General features: G+C 46.2%; 1 protein-coding gene across 4 annotated transcripts in view; it reads left to right on the top strand.

Moving 5' to 3' along the window:
• The window catches only part of Smyd3 (SET and MYND domain containing 3), a 556,948-nt gene that overhangs the window by 418,386 nt on the left and 116,988 nt on the right, over positions 1–21,574 (top strand). For all 4 annotated transcript variants that reach the window (NM_001025762.1, XM_039090987.2, XM_039090988.2 and 1 more), the window contains 3 exons: positions 5,217–5,284; positions 6,657–6,759; positions 15,140–15,250. In NM_001025762.1, coding sequence (NP_001020933.1) covers positions 5,217–5,284; positions 6,657–6,759; positions 15,140–15,250 — 282 coding nt within the window. The remainder of the gene's footprint in view (positions 1–5,216; positions 5,285–6,656; positions 6,760–15,139; positions 15,251–21,574) is intronic.

Below are 21,574 nucleotides of genomic sequence, written 5' to 3'. Positions count from 1 at the left end.
GGTGGATGGTCAGGTTATAGACACACTGGATGGTCAGTTATAGACACACTGGATGGTCAGGTTACAGACACACTGAATGGTCAGTTATAGACACACTGGATGGTCAGGTTACAGACACACTGGATGGTCAGGTTACAGACACACTGGATGGTCAGGTTGTAGACTCACTGGATGGTCAGTTATAGACACACTGGATGGTCAGGTTACAGACACACTGGATCGTCAGGTTACAGACACACTGGATGGTCAGTTATAGACACACTGGACGGTCAGGTTATAGACACACTGGATGGTCAGGTTACAGACACACTGGATGGTCAGTTATAGACACACTGGATGGTCAGTTATAGACATGGTGGATGGTCAGGTTATAGACACACTGGATGGTCAGTTATAGACACACTATATGGTCAGGTTATAGACACACTGGATGGTCAGGTTACAGACACACTGGATGGTCAAGTTACAGACACACTAGATGATCAGGTTACAGACACACTGGTTGGTCAGTTATAGACACACTGGATGGTCAGTTATAGACACACTGGATGGTCAGGTTACAGACATACTGGATGGTCAGGTTACAGACACACTGGACGGTCAGGTTACAGACACACTGGATGGTCAGGTTACAGACACACTGGATGGTCAGGTTACAGACACACTGGATGGTCAGGTTACATATACACTCGATGGTCAGTTTACAGACATACTGGATGGTCAGTTATAGACACACTGGATGGTCAGGTTATAGACACACTGGATGGTCAGTTATAGACACACTGGATGGTCAGGTTACAGACACACTGGATGGTCAGGTTGTAGACACACTGGATGGTCAGTTATAGACACACTGGATGGTCAGGTTATAGACACACTGGATGGTCAGGTTACAGACACACTGGATGGTCATTTATAGACACACTGGACGGTTAGGTTATAGACACACTGGATGGTCAGTTATAGACATGGTGGATGGTTAGGTTACAGACACACTGGATGGTCAGTTATAGACACACTGGATGGTCAGGTTACAGACACACTGGATGGTCACGTTATAGACACACTGGATGGTCAGTTATAGACACACTGGATGGTCAGTTACAGACACACTGGATGGTCAGGTTACAGAGACACTGGATGGTCAGTTACAGACACACTGGATGGTCAGGTTATAGACACACTGGATGGTCAGGTTATAGACACACTGGATGGTCAGGTTACAGACACACTGGATGGTCAGTTACAGACACACTGGATGGTCAAGTTACAGACACACTAGATGATCAGGTTACAGACACACTGGTTGGTCAGTAATAGACACTCTGGATGGTCAGGTTACAGACACACTGGATGGTCAGGTTACAGACACACTGGATGGTCAGTTACAGACACACTGGATGGTCAAGTTACAGACACACTAGATGATCAGGTTACAGACACACTGGATGGTCAGTAATAGACACTCTGGATGGTCAGGTTACAGACACACTGGATGGTCAAGTTACAGACATACTAGATGATCAGGTTATAGATCTTTGGGGCTGTCACTATCCAGTGCCAGGTGTCCAACTCTTGAGTGGTACAAGTGAGGGAATTGTACCCTTTCCTTGGTCTGGTGTGTCTGGCAAGTTCATGGGCCTGGTTTTTATGGAACCCTTTGTTTATTTTGAAACAGGGTTTCACTGTATAATAGCCGTGGCCGTCCTGGGACTTGCTTTGTAACCCAGGCTAGCTTCTATCTCACAGAGAAACACCTGCCTCTGCCTCTCACATGCTAGAATTAAAGGCATGTGCCACCATGCCCAGCTTGTGGAATGATTTTAGTATTCCCAGTGCAGTCCTATACTCCCAATTTATCTCAATAAATGTGTAGGGTAATACTCATACTCTCAGGAGTAAGTTCTTCATGAGTACATGTCATACTGGTAATGGAATTCATGTATCCACCCAGATCCAGAGTTTTTCTCCATCCCCAAAATGGATTCAAGGGCTGCTTGTGAAATGGAGTTTCTCAGGGCAAAACACCATCTGAAAAAAACTACAGTTTTAAACAATCTGAGCAACTTAGGGCAGGGTACCAGTGGGCGTTGGTCCAGTGTGGTAAATACTGCTAACGGCGTGCGAATTGTCACCTGAGTCCAGAGGTAGGGAAATGTGTCCCAGAGAAAGACGCCAGGCTGGTATTTCTTTGTTAGATTTTTATCTTTACATAATCCATCAGAACAAAAATACTTTAGGAAAACCTTTCGTTTGCTTCAGAATTCAGAAGACAAGATTTACTTCATTCGAATGTTAGCAAATTTGATTTGCTTGGTCTGACTTAGTTGGTGGATTGCTTTCCTTGCTGTTCTGAATATACTGTAAAATACGTTTAAAAATGCAAACTGTGTAATCATATCCCTCAAACTCACAGCTATTTAAGAATGTTTGAAATCTCAAGGAACAACCACAGAGCCTTTAGCCTTGTGTTTTTATCATCCGTGTTATTTATATATGGGTCTACACTCCTGCAGGCATTACACTCTCGGAGCCTAATACAAACCAGATGCCTGTGAGGCAACTTAGCCAGAATTTGTTTAAAATGTGTCTGTGCACCAGTTTACTTTCAGATTTGAAGCTGTGGTTTTATCAGACTTTGAAAGAGCCAGATAATGCCACATGGCTTAGCTTTCATGTAAGGCTGTTTGGAGCCCGGGAAGAGTACCTTTCCTGCTCTCTCTTCCCTTCTGTAACTCTGACAGGGAAATTCGCCATCTCAACCTTTTCTCTATAGAAACTCTCTAACAAGTCGGCATTCATTTGTGGTCATGGTCTGTCTCCAACATGGTTGTGTTTCCTTTCCTTTCGATGGGCTTTCTCTATTTTTTTCTAAATTTATATCTCTGGCCCTACCTGCTCCCCAGATTCCATTTGTTCATTCCTAGCCTGGGCTTAGAAGTGGCCCCAGGACCATTCAACATCCACCCTAACAAAACAAAGCACACACACCTATTTAATGCCAAACTTGTCCCTTTTGTGTTCTTCCCCCCTCCCAATAAATGACAGCAGTGGTCAGCCACTTAAGAGCCAAACCTCAAGTTTATCCATGGCTCCATCCCCCTCAGTGAAGGCTGAGGCAGAGTTGCCAGCTCCTCCCAGACCTGTTGTCAGTGTCCAAGCCAATGCCTGGGTTATGAAGTGACCTCTGACCTGTGTGCCACACACGAATGTTTACCATTGAACATCTCGTTCTGTGCATAGCAGTCAGAACAGGAATCAGACCCCTTTACTCCTTGGCTTGGAAGCCTCACTTAAAATTCCCAACCTAGATGTAAAGTCCTGTATGATCCAGCTACCTCTGCTGTCTCCCGTCTAAACTGCTTTCTTGGGCTACCCCAGCATTCTCTCTGTGTATGCCCAGTCTTACCTCAAGGCCTCTGCGCTTTTTGTCTCTTTCCGGTGACTCACACCCTTATGTATGGAAAAGAATCACCAGAGAAAGAAAGCAACATCAAAATTAACCAATATGTAAAAGAAGCCAGTCGGCAAAGACTAGCACCTGGGCTTCACGTAAGGAGCTGAGCATGCTTGAGAAAGGCCATTGTACAAATAGGGGGTCGGGGGCTGAAATGGGTCGTTTGCCCCATGTCCAGGGCCTTGGCTTTCCTCTCAGCTCACAGCTCACTCCTCTACCCAGGAGTGTATTTCCTTTCCTAATAAACTGTCTCTACTTCTCTTTCTAACCATGTGCCCCCACCGTGGTCCTTTGGTCCAGAACCTGGCATCGGATGGGCAGCTGCAGCCCTTCCTCAGCAGTGATGCTGGGCTGCTCCGTGTCTTCCTCTCCTTGTTTACATTGCCGCCGCCTTGTTCTGGGGCTGGCTCTGCCTCCAATTCTCATGTCCATGTTACAAAACTACAGCTTTCACCTCAAAGGGAACCTGAGATGGTTTACTCCAGAGCCAAATATGAATGGACATGGCATGGAAACCCAGGTTTAAGTTACCCCAAGCAGTTTCCTGTGGTTTTATAGTAACAGAACAGAGTAACAGACCGGAGAATTTTAAACAGGCTGTGGTGGAGACATGGCAAAAAGGTCACAGCAGTGGTCTCAGCTTTAGGCCTTACATGTTGTCTGATAGAATTCTTAGCCCTGGGGCCGGTGGAGAATAGGGTTTTGCTACGCTAGTCCATCCTGGTGGTTTTATAGGTTTATCGGGTATTAGATCGGACACCAAGGTAGGCCAGGAGTGCCTCAGACGTAGCCGAAAAGAAATGGTAACTGGGCTCTGGACCTGCAGCATTCCAACCTCCCAAGGTTCCGGGTAGTCAGCCAGTCACCCTGCCTCTGCAGATGCAGCTTCTCCCCAGGAATTCCTCAGGTTCCCTCACTCTGTCTTCTCTCCTTCGCACTTCCCCACAAGGGATAAGCTCTCTGTCTCAGGATTTCTTCTTTTTAAAAATGTCTGTCATCGTGTAGAACTTAAGTTCTGTGAGAGCAGGGACCTTGGTGTTTGTTCTTTCGCCGTCTCTTCCTGATGTGTCTGGACATTGTCCTGTGCCAGGGTCTAGGCTATGACTCAAGCCCAGCGCTCTTTGCGTATTCTTTGTGGCCTCTGACACAGTACGTTACCTCCTGCACAAACACAGTTCCAAAGTTCCTTGTGCGCAGGGATTAGGTTTTTCTTTGTTTCTTTCCTTATCTGCCCACAGGGCACAGGAACACGCCACAGGTCGGTGAGGGGCTCTGCGTGTCCAGTAAGGGCTGGGGCTCCACCGGGCAGCTTCCTGTCCTCCCCGTGGTCTGCGGGCAGCTCGGATCACAGTCTCCCTCAGGGTACACCTCACTCTACAGGAACAAAAACAAACACACTGCTGTATTCCTTAGATAAAGGGGCCTTTGGACCAGGCAGGCTGTGTGAAAAACATCGATGTCACAGGATCCCCATTTTTTAATGAGTAGCTTATTTGTATTTTGAATTTTGAACATTTTATGGAGTTGTAGAATGTGGGTTGGGGGAGGTTAGACTACAGTCAGTACTTTCTGTGCTCCTTGAAGCCCTGTGTTTTTCCCAGGGTTGGGGAGTGCACCTTAGGGAAGTTATTTTAAAGTCACACATCATCCATGCTTGGGGAGACCCTTCCAGGCAGCTTCCCACAAGTCCAGGTCTTTGTGCTCCTGCCTGTGAGATTCCTCCAGTGGACGACTAATATATCTCTTCTTATTTCCACAGGTGATCTGCAACTCATTCACCATCTGCAATGCGGAGATGCAGGAGGTCGGCGTTGGCCTGTACCCCAGGTATGGCAGACATCCCAAACCAACTAACCCCCACCCAGCTCTCCAGCTTCTCGGGAGGTCATTAGAAAGGCTTTTGTAGTCTCTAGTTCAATAGCCAAACTCAAAACGTAGTACTGAGTTCCACGAGGCTATAAAAGTGGTAAGTCTTATAACACACATTATACACTGTGCTATTAAGACAAGGCAGGCTTCATATCTAACTACCTGTTCTTAGGCTCGCTTTGGGGTAGGTTCAGGCTTATGGTGCTGGAATTCGGTTTTCTTTACAAAGTCTCCCCTGAACTCTGGCCTCCATCCCTTGAGCAGAAGCACACGGTTATCCCGCTAGACTGGTGGTGTGGTACCAATAGGCTAAGTTTGACTTTGGTGGTAGCACACTTTCCAGTCACTTCTAGAAGAGGCTTAAGAGCCTTCAAGAGAAGCCTGCTGTATTATTCCTTAGCCATCTCTATGGCAGCCTCTGTCCCGGAGCTGACTTTCATTCTGTCTTTATGCTCCTAGGATTCAAACACAGTTTCCTCTCAGTGCCTGAGACTCAGCCTCCTGTGTAGTTCCCATACATGTGGTAGATTGCAGGTCCTGTCCATTCATAGCATAGGCTTCAGAAAGCAGCAACTCAGCCCTCAGGCCTCCTGGCTCCAGTCCAGTCAGTTAAGCTGTGCATCCTTGGAGAAGCTGATTCCGTCCTTAGGCATCGGTCTCTTCACCTGTAAATAATCCCCACAAGCTTGTTGTGGCGGCTGAATCTGGTCACCCTGCTCCAATACTGAGCGAGAATTTCCCACACAGTACATGCTCATCCTAACCATTGTCAGTTCACGGAGACAGATGGTATAAAGGCACTGCCTTTCCCCCTCGAAACCTCTAGGTAAAGGAAGTGACAGGCTCCTTCCCAGAATGCATCAGGACACACTAAGAGCACGTACTTCTGATTTCTCTTCAGTGTGAGCATCTAGCAGTGCCACAGCCCTTCCCTACCAGAACTCAGCAGTGAGACCCTCTGTGACCCACATTGGCACCTTGGGTGACTGCTGTGACTTCGGTCACACCCTTTATTGTAGAGATGATCTGTTCATGACCTGCTTTGTCTGTACCCCCTTCCTTTGGGTAACCATATCGGGTGGTATCTACAGTGACCCATCCCCCAAAAGGACTGAAAGGACTTATTATCAGACTTCCCTAATTAGCTGTGTAATGAGAAGCAGGACAGGGGCATGCCCATAAATGCTCCAAGAACCCAATCTTCATGTCTTCTCCATCAAACCCATCTCAGACCCCGCCCCTCCCGGGTGTCTTTCGACCGTTGTGTCCGTTTGATGTACCTGTTTAACTCTGCGCATTGATGGCCCCCCTCTTTTTTTCTTTCCTTCAGTATGTCTTTGCTGAATCACAGCTGTGACCCCAACTGCTCCATTGTGTTCAACGGGCCCCACCTCTTACTTCGTGCCGTGCGAGAAATTGAGGCAGGAGAGGAGGTAAGGAAACCCGTGCCTCCCACTGCCCGCCCTCTCTTCTCGGCAGAACCTTTCGGCTTGGCTCCCTTGTATGGCCAGCTCCAACTAACTCCTCACTATCCTAACACCACAAAGACATTTCAAACAGTCATACACCAAACTGTAGATGAATCTATGCATACTTTTTGGTCTTGGTCACTGGGTTTCTTCATGATGATAGTCCTGTGACATGTATTTGAAAGCTGTTCTTTTGAGACTGAGGCTGTCTACCTTATAATAGCATGGGGGTCATTAAGTCTCCATTGGCAGCAACAGTCCAGCTGCTTGTCACATCCCAGCACATGGCCAGAGAGGCAACCCAGCTTCTCAGTACCGTTCCTCAGTGCTTACCCAGAAAGTCAGGAAATCCGTTTTGAAGATATTTTAAATTCTGTATTAGAAAGCAGACATGGTTTACTCTATTATGCCTTCGCCATTGGGCTTTTGTAAACCTACCAGCATTTCTGGGTGATAGTTTCAGCACAGATACAAGGGTCAAATAGAATTTGCAAGTGTAGGTGGCCAAGCCAGCTTCTTGGGTGAAGGACCTTTACTGAGACAGGTTTTAGGTGAAGGGCCTTTATGGAAGCTTGAGATCTCACAGGCAATAGCCCGGTCCAGGGCTGCTGCTGGGCCACACAGAGTCAGTGTGGACTGTGTGCAGTTACTCCTGGTGCCGAGCTCTGTCTCTACTCACGTTTTCCAGAAGTCTGTTTCCTCCTGGCCTTCCAATTTGCTAAAGTGGATATTTACTGCAAGGAAACTGGAGGGCCGTAAGTTTTTATGGCATTTACACAGCACTCCTCCAATAAAGCCTAAACTTAGATACCGTATTTCATAGAGACAGGGATTTGGCCTTGACAAGACTCGCCTCAAACTTATTTTCAACCAAGCACACAGGCTCTTTTGCTGAACTTTCAGTTGTCAGAACCAGTCAGTACACAACTGGGCTCACTGCCCATGCTATGGGGAATTTAAAGTCATTTCTCTGGGGTCATGTGACCTCAAGGTGGACTAGAAGGGGAATGTCTACATTTAGCACTGTTGGTGTGCTTGGGTCTTTCGGACCTCTGTGACTTGACATCAACAACTTTGAAAGAGGAGTGATTTATTGATTCATTGAGCTCCAAGTTTTGGAGGGTTCGGTCCATGCCTAGTTGGCTCCATGTTTCTGAGCCTGTAGCGAGACAGCACATTGCAGCTTCAGGGTCGAGTAACAAAGGCTGTTTGTTTCAGGACCACGAAGACAACTGAGATCACATCATGGTAGACAGAGTGGAGCTGTAATGAGGGAGCAGAGCTCGGTAGTTTTCCAGTGACCCATGTCTTCAACCAGGCCCCACCTCCCTCAGTGTGCCTTTCCCCAACAGTCTATTCACATTTCTGAATACACCAATCGATTGCACATGCTCATGTCAGTGCTCTCCTGATCTGCTTGTCCCCAGAAACTCCCTCATGGATTTATGTAGCAGAGGTGTGCTTTCATAATTTCCTAGTCGTACCTTAATATAGTCACGTTGACAAGATGAATCATCGTATGTCATCCAAAGGCAAGAGCAACTGTTGTTTCAACCCAACAGGGTCTACGATATCTCTCAGTGGTAAAGCTCTGAGCATACAGTGTCTCAGGTTCACTTCCCACCACTGGAAAAATGTCAACAAACAAGAAAATCTATGAGAAGACGTTCAAGTTTTCTAAGCTCAGCTACCGATTATTCTTCCTGGTTTTTTTTTTTTTTTAGGTAGTTTTAAAAATAAGCAAACATCTGGTTTTGGTATTTCTTTCACGTTTCCCTATCCTCTGTCTTTGGGGCAACAAGCAAATGGTTCTTCTTGCCTGGAGGAATTGGTCCAGCTCAGTGCTGAGCCCTGAAGACTAAGGTGCTTCCCCTCTATGATGCTTACCAAGGACTGTCCTCAACGCAGAGTGGTCTGCTAGGCCCTTGTTGCATCCACTTGTCAGAAGACAGAACAGCCTGTGGTCCTGTTGTGCACCTCTTGGTGAATGGCATTTCCTGTGTGTAGCCATCTGTCTGTCCTTCTGTCCGGCACAATTTCTAGTAGTCTCCATATCATGTGCCCTCCAAGGCCCTTTCAGTCACCCTCTTGTCTATGAAGCTTTTCTGATTTCCCAGACTGAGGGAAGGGCGTTCCCTCTGAACTGTGTCCCCCTTAGTGGTTATTAATATGCATTTGGCCTTTATCCTGGCTCCTGGTGACTTTTCAATTCAGCAGTCACCTCACAGGGCCAGGCAGTCGGGTCTTGCATCTTTCCCTGTCTCCCAGCACTGTCCTCCATACCTGGGAACTGGTGACTTGATTCTATTGGTTGAGCCAACCCAGCTCAGCAGCTAACTCTGCAGGGCATTGGGTGCAATAGCTTGTCATTCTGTGAGGGTGTGGGTCATCAGGAAGACATGTGTCTCTAGGCCCTGCCCAGTTAATGCTGCATGGCTATGACCAGCAAAACTATGTCCCAAACTTTTAAAACTGACTCCATGGACCAAAGTCATGCAGGAGGTAGGGAGTACAGAAGACATTTTAAGGCCATGGCTAAGGAAGCTAATTTCTATTTATTGTCAGGTGCAAGCTTTAGTTAAGTTGGTGACAAGAGTACATTAAACATTTGGAGATGCTCTCACGTCAAGTTTGTGTTTGTTTCTGTTGCTCACTAGGCTCCTCTGTTTTAATGTGAACCAGGTAGGATATAAGTGCCAGGATATAAGCTCAAGGGAAGACTAGAAGTGCCTGAACTGGAAGACCGTGTGTGTGTGTGTGTGTGTGTGTGTGTGTGTGTGTGTGTGTGTATGTTTATATGTGTATATCTGTGTGTATGTTTCTGTGTCTGTACATGCGTGTATTTATATGTGTATGTATGTGTCTCTGTGTATGTTTCTGTGTCCATGTATGTGTGTATTTATATATGTATGTGTGTCTGTGTATGTGTATGTGTGTGTGTTTATATGTGTGTGTTTGTCTGTCTGTATGTGTGTCTGTGTATGTGTGTGTGTTTTTATATGTGTGTGTTCGTCTGTGTGTGTGTGTCTATGGTGTGTTTGTGTGTGTATGTATGTGTCTCCGTGTGTGTCTGTGTATGTGTGTGTGTCTGATATGTTTGTGTGTGTTTGTGTGTGTATGTATATTTGTGTTTGTGTGTGTATCTGTGTGTGCATCTGTGTGTGTCTGTATGTATCAGTGTGTGTTTGTATGTATGTATGTTTGTGTTTATGTGTGTGTGTGTCTGTGTATATGTGTTTGTGTGTCTCTGTGTGTGTTTGTGTATGTGTATGTATGTGTCTGTGTGGGTGTGTTGTATATATGTGTATGCATGTGTGTGTGTCTTTGTGTGTGTTTGTGTGCATGTGTTTGTATATGTGTGTTTGTGTGTATATGTGTGTGCATGTGTGTGTTTGTGTATGTGTTTGTATATGTGTGTTTGTGTGTGTGCACTATTTTTGGTTGTTTATTATTTCCTGTTTCTGTAGTCTTAGGAATCAAACTCAGGGTCTCATGCTTGCAGGGAAATGCTGCATCACTGAGTTGCATCATAGTGCTGTTTAGCATGTTGAAGAAGGCAGCCTAAAGGTAAAACCAGACGTAGAGTGGTGCTACAGGGCCATTTTTCAGCTGCCAGACCTCTTTAGGTATGCCACATGGCTCCAGGAAGAAACATAGAAGTCCTTCCTACCTGTGATGGGGTCATGGTAGCCTGCTTGCAAGGAGAGCTGGATAAAAATAGACTTTCACAGTAACGACCTTGGAAATCTTCTACCTTGTGTTTCTCTCCACATAAAACCATCCTCTGGGCCACCTTTGTCCCTGGCCCTTCACACGAACACCGTTTGCAGCACTTTGCAACGTAAGGATGTTTAAAGTCACGAAAGTCCAGAATCTTATTTCAGTTCTTGAAGTTTAAGAGTTCTTGGAGCTCTTGTAACTAACACATCAGTTCAGCATCCTCTGGGGCCCATCCCTTGGGAGGATAGTGATTTGCATGAATTGAACATATCAATATCCCTAATGCCAATTTTTGTTTCAAGTGTTTAGGAATCAGGGCCGTCTGGTTCTTCATTCAGTAATCTTTGTTTGCTAGAGCATGTAACAAACTCACAGAGGGCTTTCTAGCTGGGTGGCCATTGCAGAAACTCTGAGGAATCCGTGTATCAGAATGACCTTCTCAGGTGAAAGGAGGAGACACAGAACAGAGGCAGTAAGTAACAGGATATATGAAGTACGGTAGCGTAAGTGTGCCAGGGCTTCCTAGATACCCAGAACAGGGTACCCAAGGCATATAAAGGTAACAGGGTTGGGGGGCAGTTAAGGGCACATATAGAGAAGTGGCCTTTATATCTGAAAGGATCTATAGAGATAAAGTTAGGTGAGGCAGGGACCAGTGTTCCAGGTAAGGAGACAAAAGCCACGGGAGGAGTGGAGAGTTCAGTGAGCCAGGAATGGAGAATACATGGGGACCCGACCCATGTCTGGGCCTTTTTCACAGAATGCTGTTCACCCAAGAATTTCCTAAGTGTCTGCTATGTGGGAGGCTATTAGTAAATATTCACAGGCAGATGAGGGCTGGGCAATGAGCCTCCTCGAAGTTTAGAAGAAGGGAGGTATAGCAAGATCTTACCTGTATAGAGAAGGAGGATCAGGCTGTCCTTCCAGACAAGAGTTGACAATGACAGTCTGAAGCCAGGAGACCAGGCGGTGGGTCAGAATAGAGGAGATGAGGAACACAATATTTAGTAGCCAAAATTAGTAGAATTTATATGACAAAGAAAAGGGATAGATTTGGGTTTGACTTTAAAATGAAGTGCTTTTTTTTCTTTTTACTTGGGAGCCAGTATAGGGAAAATGTGCAACGGTGACAATATACTACAAAGATGAAAACAAGATTTGATTTTATTCTGCACTCCATTGTTGATGGGAAAGATGGTTTCAGGGAAAATGGTTTTCTCCGCTCTGAAATTTGAACAGAGGCACCATAACCAAGTTTGCGAAACCTCTGTGAAACTGCTCTAAAGCTGGAAATGATTTGTGCATTTTTTTCCCATAAGAGTTACACTTAAATGGCAGGGCAATGGTCAGAGCATTAATATTTTAATGTGATTTTGTTCTGTGCCATTAAAGCTTCAGTTGATCAATGACCAAGTTTTGTGTGTGTGGGCCCACTAAATGAGCCATGAGTGCAGCGAACAGTGACTCCATTTAAACTTGCGAATCTATGAGCCTTTAATAAAGGTTTCTATCTTTGCCTGATAAAATGATTGAGCTGCCGTCTCAAGCTAGCCGCGTGCTTTGGAGATGGTTTTGCCACTGAGCCCCTCAGCTTTGGTACAGTGCCTGTGGCACGAGAGGCACAGAGGGGATAGGGAGTCCCTCTCTCAGGGGAGGGGACATTTTTAAACCAACCATGAAGGATGGGGGTGAGGAAAGGAGACAGCTGGCCACAGGATCATGGTAGTGCCACACCTTTCAGAGACAGCTGTACAGTCAAGACTACATGAGGCACAGGAAAAGACGCCAAGGCTAAGAAGTAGACCTACAGACAGTCTAGGAGAAAAGCCTTATAGGGCTCCATCCAGAGGCAGGGAGAAGCTGTCTGAAGTCTTCACATAGAGGAACGGCTCAGTCTGCTGTGGCTGTGGATGTCAGGAAGCGCTCTCTCTCTCTCTCTCTCTCTCTCTCACACACACACACACACACACACACACACACACACACACACACACACACATTTAGAGCAGTTTAGAAGGTAAAAGGTAGAAGAAGCCCCTGGGAGTCCAGTTAAAAAGCCATTGCTTAGGTAAAGGCTTCAGGCATTACAGGCTACCCAGAAAGACCATGAGACCCTGTTTATTGGGGTTAAACGAAATACTAGTTTCCTGCCTGGTGCAGTCACTCTTGAGTTTTAGCCCTTATAATGCAATTTTGGAGTCAGACACTGTGGAGTTGGTGGCTTCACAGTAGCTTGTAATTACCCCACGAGCTTCTGCCGTTGGCTTGACCTGACAGCAGTGGGCAGTAATGACTCATGGTCTTTAGGCTGGGCTGAGAAACAGGGTCCTAGAATGAATTCTGGAGGGAGCATAGTCATCAAACAGTTTACCCCCTCACCCGTGTGTGGGCCCATCCAGGACCAGAGATGGGTTGCCTGGACCATGGAGCACAGTGCCCTCTGGGAGTCACGGAACTGGCCTTACACTGTAGTCCTTTCCCTCTGCCCCAACCCCCACCCCATCCCTCCACCCCAGCCTTCATATCAAGACGCAAGAGAAAGATGGTGGAAATGAAGCAGTGACCATCGTCTTAGCACAAAAAGCCAGCCAGCCGGCTCTGTAGGTTCCACTGCCACCCCACGAATGTCCTCTGCCCTGGTCTAGGCGAAAGAGTCAGGCTCAAGTGGGGCCAAAGGCAGATCCCAGCCCTTTTCAGGTTCTCACTGTTGTGTGCAGGAGTGTTGTGTGCAGGAGTGCAGCACTCACAGGAGCTGTTCCACAAGACCAGATCTGTATGTACTCTTGGGGCGAGCTTCCTAACTGGAGACCCTGTGGTAAGCCAGGGAGTCAGCTCAGGTCCTGTGTTCTGTCACCCTTGGTGACAGTGTGGGTCTGACCTATGTGGCCAGCCAGACTTCCTACTCCTCAAGGAGGCCACCTTCAAGTCATTTTCTGTCAGAGGCTTTCCCTGCCCTACCCTGACTTAAAACAAGTAAAATCCTGTTCAGTAGACACGGGTGCTTTGTTTTCAGTATAAGAAAAGCCACATGGAGTGTTCGCTCTGGGGCATTTTGTCAACTCTATCAACAGATGACCCTGCTTCCCTCCTCCCTACAATACCCTCCCCCCCCATAATTGCATCCTGCATTTGAAAACAGATAAATAAATCCTGTATACAGTACAGTACAAGCCGGTATCCATTACCAGAATAAAGCAGAGGGGGGAGGGGGGGAGAATGCTGGGTGTGGTGGGAACCAGTTGTTATTTTAAATAGGCTGCAGGTTACGCCTCCTTGAGAAAATGGGATTTGATTGAAATGGAAAAGGACCAGGGAGGCCACCTTGGTGGATCTGGGAGAACTCAGGCCTGAAGTGAGAATATGAAGGGACAGCAAAGAGGCCAGACTGGCCAGGGCAGCAAGAGCCACAGGAAAGGAGGAAGGGGGAAGGGGGAAGGGGGAAGGGAATGTTCAGGGAGGGGCATGCACTCAGAGGAGCGGGTGCAGCATACAGGAAGCTCTTGCTTCTCAGTCCCCAGTGACGGAAAACCCATATTTTACCTGGGCCATCACAGACTAATATTTTTACCAGATTTGAAAAATGAATGTTTTTAAACAGTAAACATAACAAAACAATGTTTTATCATTAGAAACACACACACACACACACACACACACACACACACACACACACACACACACACACACACACACACTCTTACCAAATAGTAAACAGCTTTCTAAATGAGGACTTTGTATTTCCTTCCCCCAATTCATCATTGACCAGAGCCTACACAGTCCCGGAGGCCATGCTCAGGTTGCACTGAGAGATCTTGGCTCTCCTCAGACAAAAGGGGGCGCTATTGCAGTATTTCAAACTGAAGAAAGCCTGTCTGACTTCAGTTGTGGTGAAGGCTAGACTGTAGAAGGCAGAGATTACTTCTTGGGAGAGAAGGGCAGGGGACAGGGAGACCATCCCGAGATGGTGGTAGGACAGGTTGGGATGTAATATTGGGAAAGATTAAATGTGGTCAGTTCTGCATGTATTGTTAATGTGGATCCAACAGAACTTCCTGATGGTTTTGGATGTTAGGGTCAAGGGAGACACAAAGGGTTCAGACAACAGGAAATCAACCTACTGCCCACCCTCTCCTAATTAGAAAGGTTCTGCAGGGGATGGGGATGGGGAGAAGGGCTCTGTTCTAATGTGAATTTGATTCTTGAGTGTTGGGGACTCAATCAGTGGAAACACGTTTATGCCCATGGCATTACCTGAAGACTGGGGCCTCAAAATGGAGTGAAACTGGCTTTTCTGATCATCAAGGGCCATAGAATGGCCAAATCCCAGTGACACTAAATATGAAATAACTCCTGATGTTTTACTATTTGATGAAAGGAAAACAAAAGGACAAAGATAAAGGACAAACATGTGTCGAGGTTATAAACCTAATTCTTTAAATTAAGCATGTCATGTCTGTATGCTAATGGCAGGCCAGACAAGAATAAAACCACGTTACAATCGTTACAATCGCTAGGGGAGGAGGCAGTCAGCGCTCCTGGAGCTCCTTTCTCTCCCACCTCTTGCTGTCTTACTCTAAGAAGTAGCAGTGAGCGGCCATGCAAACCTTCTCCTCGGTTCCCACAGCTCACTATCTGCTACCTGGACATGCTGATGACCAGCGAGGAACGCCGGAAGCAGCTGAGGGATCAGTACTGCTTTGAGTGTGACTGCATCCGATGCCAAACACAGGACAAGGTAGGCGGGATGGACGCTGACGGAAGCATTCCATGGTGGTGTCTGGAAGGTCTGGGGAGCTCGGCTGTGCTCCTGCTGTCCTGATGTGCACTTACTGAAGTGCACGCTGGTCAGTGGAACAGGGCGCATGCCGCTCTCTTCATCTGGTCACTTTGTCTTCTGACAAGGGGAGATTTAAGATCTGTGGGGCTTTGGGCATCATGGGACTCTATATGTCAAACAGGTGACATTAAACATGTAATTAAAAGGATAGGAAAGGCCAGAGAGCTGTTAGAGACATACAGTAAGAAGCCTGAATTATGTTACAGTTACAGCTGAGCGATAAACATACCAAGTAGTAGTTTGTCTTTGTGGTCCTTTCAAATTCGTTCCATAAGACCCTCTTCTGCGGCGCCTTATCAGATGGAGTTCACTTACCTCGCAGCTCTCACTCCCCCAGGGAGGAAGAAGAGGCAAAAGAAATGCCATAAAGATAATGAACGGCTCTCCAGTTCCTCACGCGCCGTCCCCATTTTGAACCTACCAGCTTTGGTTTGCACACAATCAAGTTGTATGCCACAACCTTCCTTCTGTAAGGTGTTTACATCGCTAGATGTCTTTTATGGTCATTATCTCATTTTATGTCAGTACTTATAACTAAGTTGGGAAGCCAAACTCAGGACGGGCTCAGAGGTACGTCTCTGGGATGATGTAAAGAGAGAGGTGACAGAACCAGGTCTCCCATTCAGGTCTGCTCGCTCAACCCGGTTGTTCTTCCACCATGCCAGGGCCACCTGGGGTTCTCTCATCGCCATCTGTGGAGGGGCGATTGCTCCTCAGAAAGGACCACGAGCCCCTTAGAATCCTAGAAACAGCAGGTATAAGTGGTTTTTTCATGAAAAGGAACTTGAAGAACTGGAAGTGGTGGCACTTTTAGTCCCAGAATCTATAGTGGGATGTGTCTTTAATCCCAGAACCCATAGTGGCACAGGCCTTTAATCCCAGCACTCAGGAGGCAGAGGCAGGTGGATCTCTGAGTTCAAGGCCAGCCTGGTCTCTGGAGGGTGTTCCAGTTCAGCCAGGGTTACATGGTGAGTAGGAAAAGTTGAATCTGCTGCAGACAGCACCAAGATTCAGTCTACTTTAGGGTCGTGCCAGAAGTCACAGGGGACCCCCTCGGTGACCCCCCCTCCTCTTACAGGCTATGATCTGGAGTGGAACCAGCCTGCCTTTTCCATAGCCCTTAGGGAAGGCTCTAGTTCCTCCTCGTTTCTCAAGGATATACAGTGGTCAATAAATGATTATATTACTCATTCGTTATGCCATATTTTATGATTCTAGAGCATAGTGGTTATACGCTATAAAGTAAGCTCACCATAGTAAGAATACTGTGTTCCTACATACACAATGACAAAATTCCCTAATGACAAATGTATCTGACTGTGAAGTGACATATGATAACTGCACGTGCATGTGCACACACGTGCGCGCACACATGCGCTCACACACACACACACATACAGTTTCTCTAATAAACTTCTACTTTAACAGAATAAAAGGGTGAAAACTGTCTAAATGGGATGCAGAGATTGTATCTTGGTTACCCAAAGCCATTCACAGTCCTCCGAGGGTAAAAAGCTAAGATACACTATTTCAGCCTCTTTTAGAGCTACGGGTCATGTGACACAGCTTTTAACAATGACCTCTAAGTCCACATCCTTAAGAGGTTCTACATTGCTCCCTAACCTCTATAGCACCTTCTTTTCCCTGTCTGGAGCTTGAACACACCAAGTACTGGGGTGTACTGGGTGATGGTATTGGGGGCAGTTACCATTTATTGACCACTGTATATTACATGTACTTGATTTCCGTATACTTGATCCTGTTGCCAGTGAAGTAGGCTTCTTTATACTGGTAATGTATACGGCTACAACATCTATGTACCACTGTGCAACAAGACCTTTCCAGCTCTATCATAGCATTACGGAGCTCATAATACGATGTCAATCAATTATAACCAGCTCTCAACATTATGGACATTAACAAATCCTAAGATGTGACTCCCAGCTGGAGACCCGAGAGAGCCAACTGGTGTGAATTCCAGACCAAGAGTTTATAGGCTCAAGACCAAGAGTTGACTGACGTTTAGGTCTGAAGCCAAGGATAGGAATGACCGCCGCCCCTGTTAAAGCAGTGAGTGGAGACTCTTCTTAGCCGAGGGAAAGCCTTCCTCCCTATGCAGGCCTTCAGCTGATGGGATGAGGTCCACTTACATGGGAGAGAACTCTGCTTTACTCACTCCATCTTGTGACCAGTCAAGTTGTCATACAACAAACACAACATGTCATTAGTGCCGTGTAAGAGATAGGCCAAAGAGTGGAATCCAGAAAGTGTTTGCTTAAGTCGCTGGACTCTGGTCCCTTCTGCATGTGGCACATTGAGTGGTCATGTGGGTATCTTCTCTCCCTGCATTCATTCCCTCTTTATTATAAGGGACATGGACTAGATGGCGTTAAGGCCTCTTCCAGCCCCATTGTTCCATGTTTCTATGAATTGTTTCCATGTAGAGACAAGTAGGATATGGACTGCCATTCATAAACCTGGTTAGATTTCCAATTTACCATTTATCTGAGACTTCTGTTCTGCATATATAAGTGCCATAGTGTTAATTTGCCCAGGGGAAAAATAATCCACAGGTAAATTCACTACTTAGCACATTCCCCAAAGGCTGTAAATTCAGAATCCCGGGACAGTCAACGTTAGTTAATTGTCCTTCATTCCTATATATGTGTTTTTCTTGGATCCTGGGAAGCTTATTGTCTCAGCTCTCCTTATCATACAGTATCTAGCTGGTGCACACATCTGCCTGTTGGTGGAGTTTGCTGGTTTCCTGTTTCAGGAAGGCAGGAACCCTACTTCCAACATGTACAATATGCACATATGAGTTAACCCCCTTTTCAATCAGCTGCAGCTTAATATCTGGAAGAAATAAAACTGACCACCTTAGGGAGACTTTGAAATGTTTAGGGGTCTCTTCTGTCTTCCCTCAGGTCAGCATCTAAGACAACACAAACAGAACAGACCAAGCGGGATTGATCATTTCCATAAGTTTGAGGTTGGCACATAGCAAGCATCCCTCGATGCCACATGCTTCACTGCTTCCCCACACTCCCAAAAGGAAGACAAAAGACTCTGTGTTTACTGGTCACGTCGCTTTTTCTTCCCTAAGGCCAACTGTATTTAACTCTTCTATTAAATCACCACAGCTAGGGGCTGAGGAGATTGCTCAAGGGGTAAGAGCGCTTGCTGTGCAAGCAGGAGGAGCCCGAGTTTGCATCTCCGACACCTACATAAAAGCTGGAAATGGCTATGAATGCCTGTGACCCCAGAGTTGGGGTAGAGACGGGAGCTCCTGTGACCTTGCTGGACAGCCCAGTCTACCTAAACAGCAGCACGCCTCAAGTTCAGTGAGAGGTTTTGCCTCAAGGGGACAAGGCAGAGAGCAACAGAGGAAGGCATCCAGTGTCCTCCTCTGGCTTCCTCATGTGCATATACAGTTATGCATACACATTTGCATACATATTCATACATACATACACACCACACCATACTGCAAACACCCCACACATACACTGTGCAATACCCACATACCATACATGCACATCCTCAATTCATACACACACACACACCACAAACACCATACACATACACTGCACATATACCCATATACCATACACACACACCCCCAATACACACACACACACACACACACACACACACACCATACACCACCACTATCACCACCACCACCACCAACACATACTACACACAGGCACTGTGTGCATGGATACATGCCACACAGACCCCCCATATACAAATACACACCATATATATATGTATATATATATATAGATATAGATATATAGATATAGATATGGCATATACACGTACACAAAAACTGCACACACATATACATTGCACACCACATACACACATACCACAAACACCACACACACGTGCACACACATATAATTTAGTAAAATAATACTAAGCCGCCATGTCTATCAGTCCACTCAAAGCTCTTGTTTCCTGGCGGAGTATGAAGTAACCCCTGACTGTCCTGCTCTCCTTCTCATTCACACCACATCCTGTTTTAGAGAATGCTCTCTCCTGCACCCCGGTTTCTCGGATTTGCTTTGCTCAGGGTTAGTACCGAAGATAAACTTTCAATGCAGTATTTTGTACTCTCCAAGGTCATGGCCCCAAGAGCCAGATGTTTCCTTTACTTCTTTCTTTTACAAATACCAACTTCCTTTATCTACCCAAGAGCGCTCCGAAGTTGTGTTCATGTACATGTGTGCACTTGCAAGCACATATTCACACATGTGTGGGACTCTCTGCGTATGTTATGAAACAGCCAAGCATTTTTTTATATATCTGAGAGATAAATGAAGCAAGACAAAGAGATAAGACAGGCTGGTCCCCAGAATGTGTGCCGGATGATCTCTTTCGTAAGGGCCTAGATTAATCAGAGATTCACTCTGGGCTTCTCAGTACACACAGCTAACAGCAGCTTCAGACTTCACAGAAACCGCAGGATTGAGCACACACGTGTTCCTCAGCTAAGTCACAGTTCTCCTCAAACTGAGGCAGAATTCTTGTCAGACCCCATGGCCACCGAAACACCTAAGTTTTATAATATTATCAGAGTGGCTGATTGACATGATTTAAAACTATATTTTAAAACAGCAAGAATGACAAGCAGTGTCGTGATTCTGAGGAGTGTGTCTCTGATGGTTTGTTCCACTGCAAAAATCAGTTTTTGTTTTCCTCAGACAATACCATTGTGCCCAACCCTTCAGGGAATCCTTCCCAAGTGTCGTTTCTTACAACTAAGGCCTTACACTTTTCATGTTTACTAGGTGAATCACGTGCATTTTGAAAAGTCAAAGGGTGCTTGCGTGGTGGATAACATCAGGGTTCTTCTGACGGCAAAAAAGTTGGGCCCTTCAGCAGTTTGCACCTCACATGCCCTCACTCCACATTGCGCTCAGGGTGTGTTGGTGCCATGCAGGATGGCCAGCCTCACTTTCTGAAGGTGCTGGGTGTCCGTGGCTGTGCCTCCTAACTGGGGCACATGGGAGGAGGTTGCAGGAAGAAGCCATGCTTGGTAGGGAGAGAAAGCAATGCCGGGTTAAAGCTGTATTCAAAGGGAAGCAGACGTTTCTCCCCAAGAATATTATTCTGGTAACCCGAGTCCTCCTGACATGTGAGCAATTACTTAAAAGTCATTAGTAAACCAAGATGTTTTTCTTTTCTTTTTTTTCTCCCCTGTTGCCTTCCCCTATTTTGCTAAGTTAATTATGAACAGAACTGCCACGTGGCACAGTGGTGAGGTCAAACAGTTCCGAATTGTTTTACATCCCAAGTTTTAACAGTCTAAGCAGAATGTGTTTCCTGTTTCTAAAGCTTTCATCATAGGCAAGGTATGTTGTCTTCAGGAAAATAGGAGAGATTTAGCAGAGGAGAGAAGAATGCACAACACACACACACACTCACACACACACTCACTCACACACACTCACTCACACTCACACACTCACTCACACTCTCACACACTCACTCACTCACACACACACTCACACTCACTCACACTCTCACACACTCATTCACACTCACACTCTACTCACACACTCACACTCATACACATATACACTCATACACACACTCTCACACACATACACACTCATACACACACTCACTCACACTCTCACACACTCACTCACTCACACACACACTCACACTCACTCACACTCTCACACACTCATTCACACTCACACTCTACTCACACACTCACACTCATACACATATACACTCATACACACACTCTCACACACATACACACTCATACACACACTCACTCACTCACACTCTCACACAGTCACACTCACATTCTCACACACTCACACATACTCACACAAACTCACTCTCACACACATACACACTCATACACTCATACTCTCACACTCACTAACACTCTCACACTCACTCACACTCACTCACACTCACACACACTCACTCACACACACACTCACTCTCTCTCATACACACACACACACACACACACACACACACACACACACACACACACATACACAATCCAAGGATAACCTGTGGAAATCAGTTTCCTTCTTCTATCATGTGGGCTCAGGGAATCGAACTTGGGTCCTCAGTCTTGGCAGCACACACCCTGACCTACTGAACCATCTCGTTGGCCTCCTCTTGCTTTTCCTAAATAAGCAGAGGGATGGGCATCTCCAGAGTGCTTGTGGGATGGCTGGTGTT

This window comes from Rattus norvegicus, chromosome 13, assembly GCF_036323735.1.
Source record: "Rattus norvegicus strain BN/NHsdMcwi chromosome 13, GRCr8, whole genome shotgun sequence".
Lineage (NCBI taxonomy): Eukaryota > Metazoa > Chordata > Mammalia > Rodentia > Muridae > Rattus > Rattus norvegicus.
Note: the sequence above shows the minus strand (reverse complement) of the source record. Positions and strands in the feature narration are given on the sequence as shown.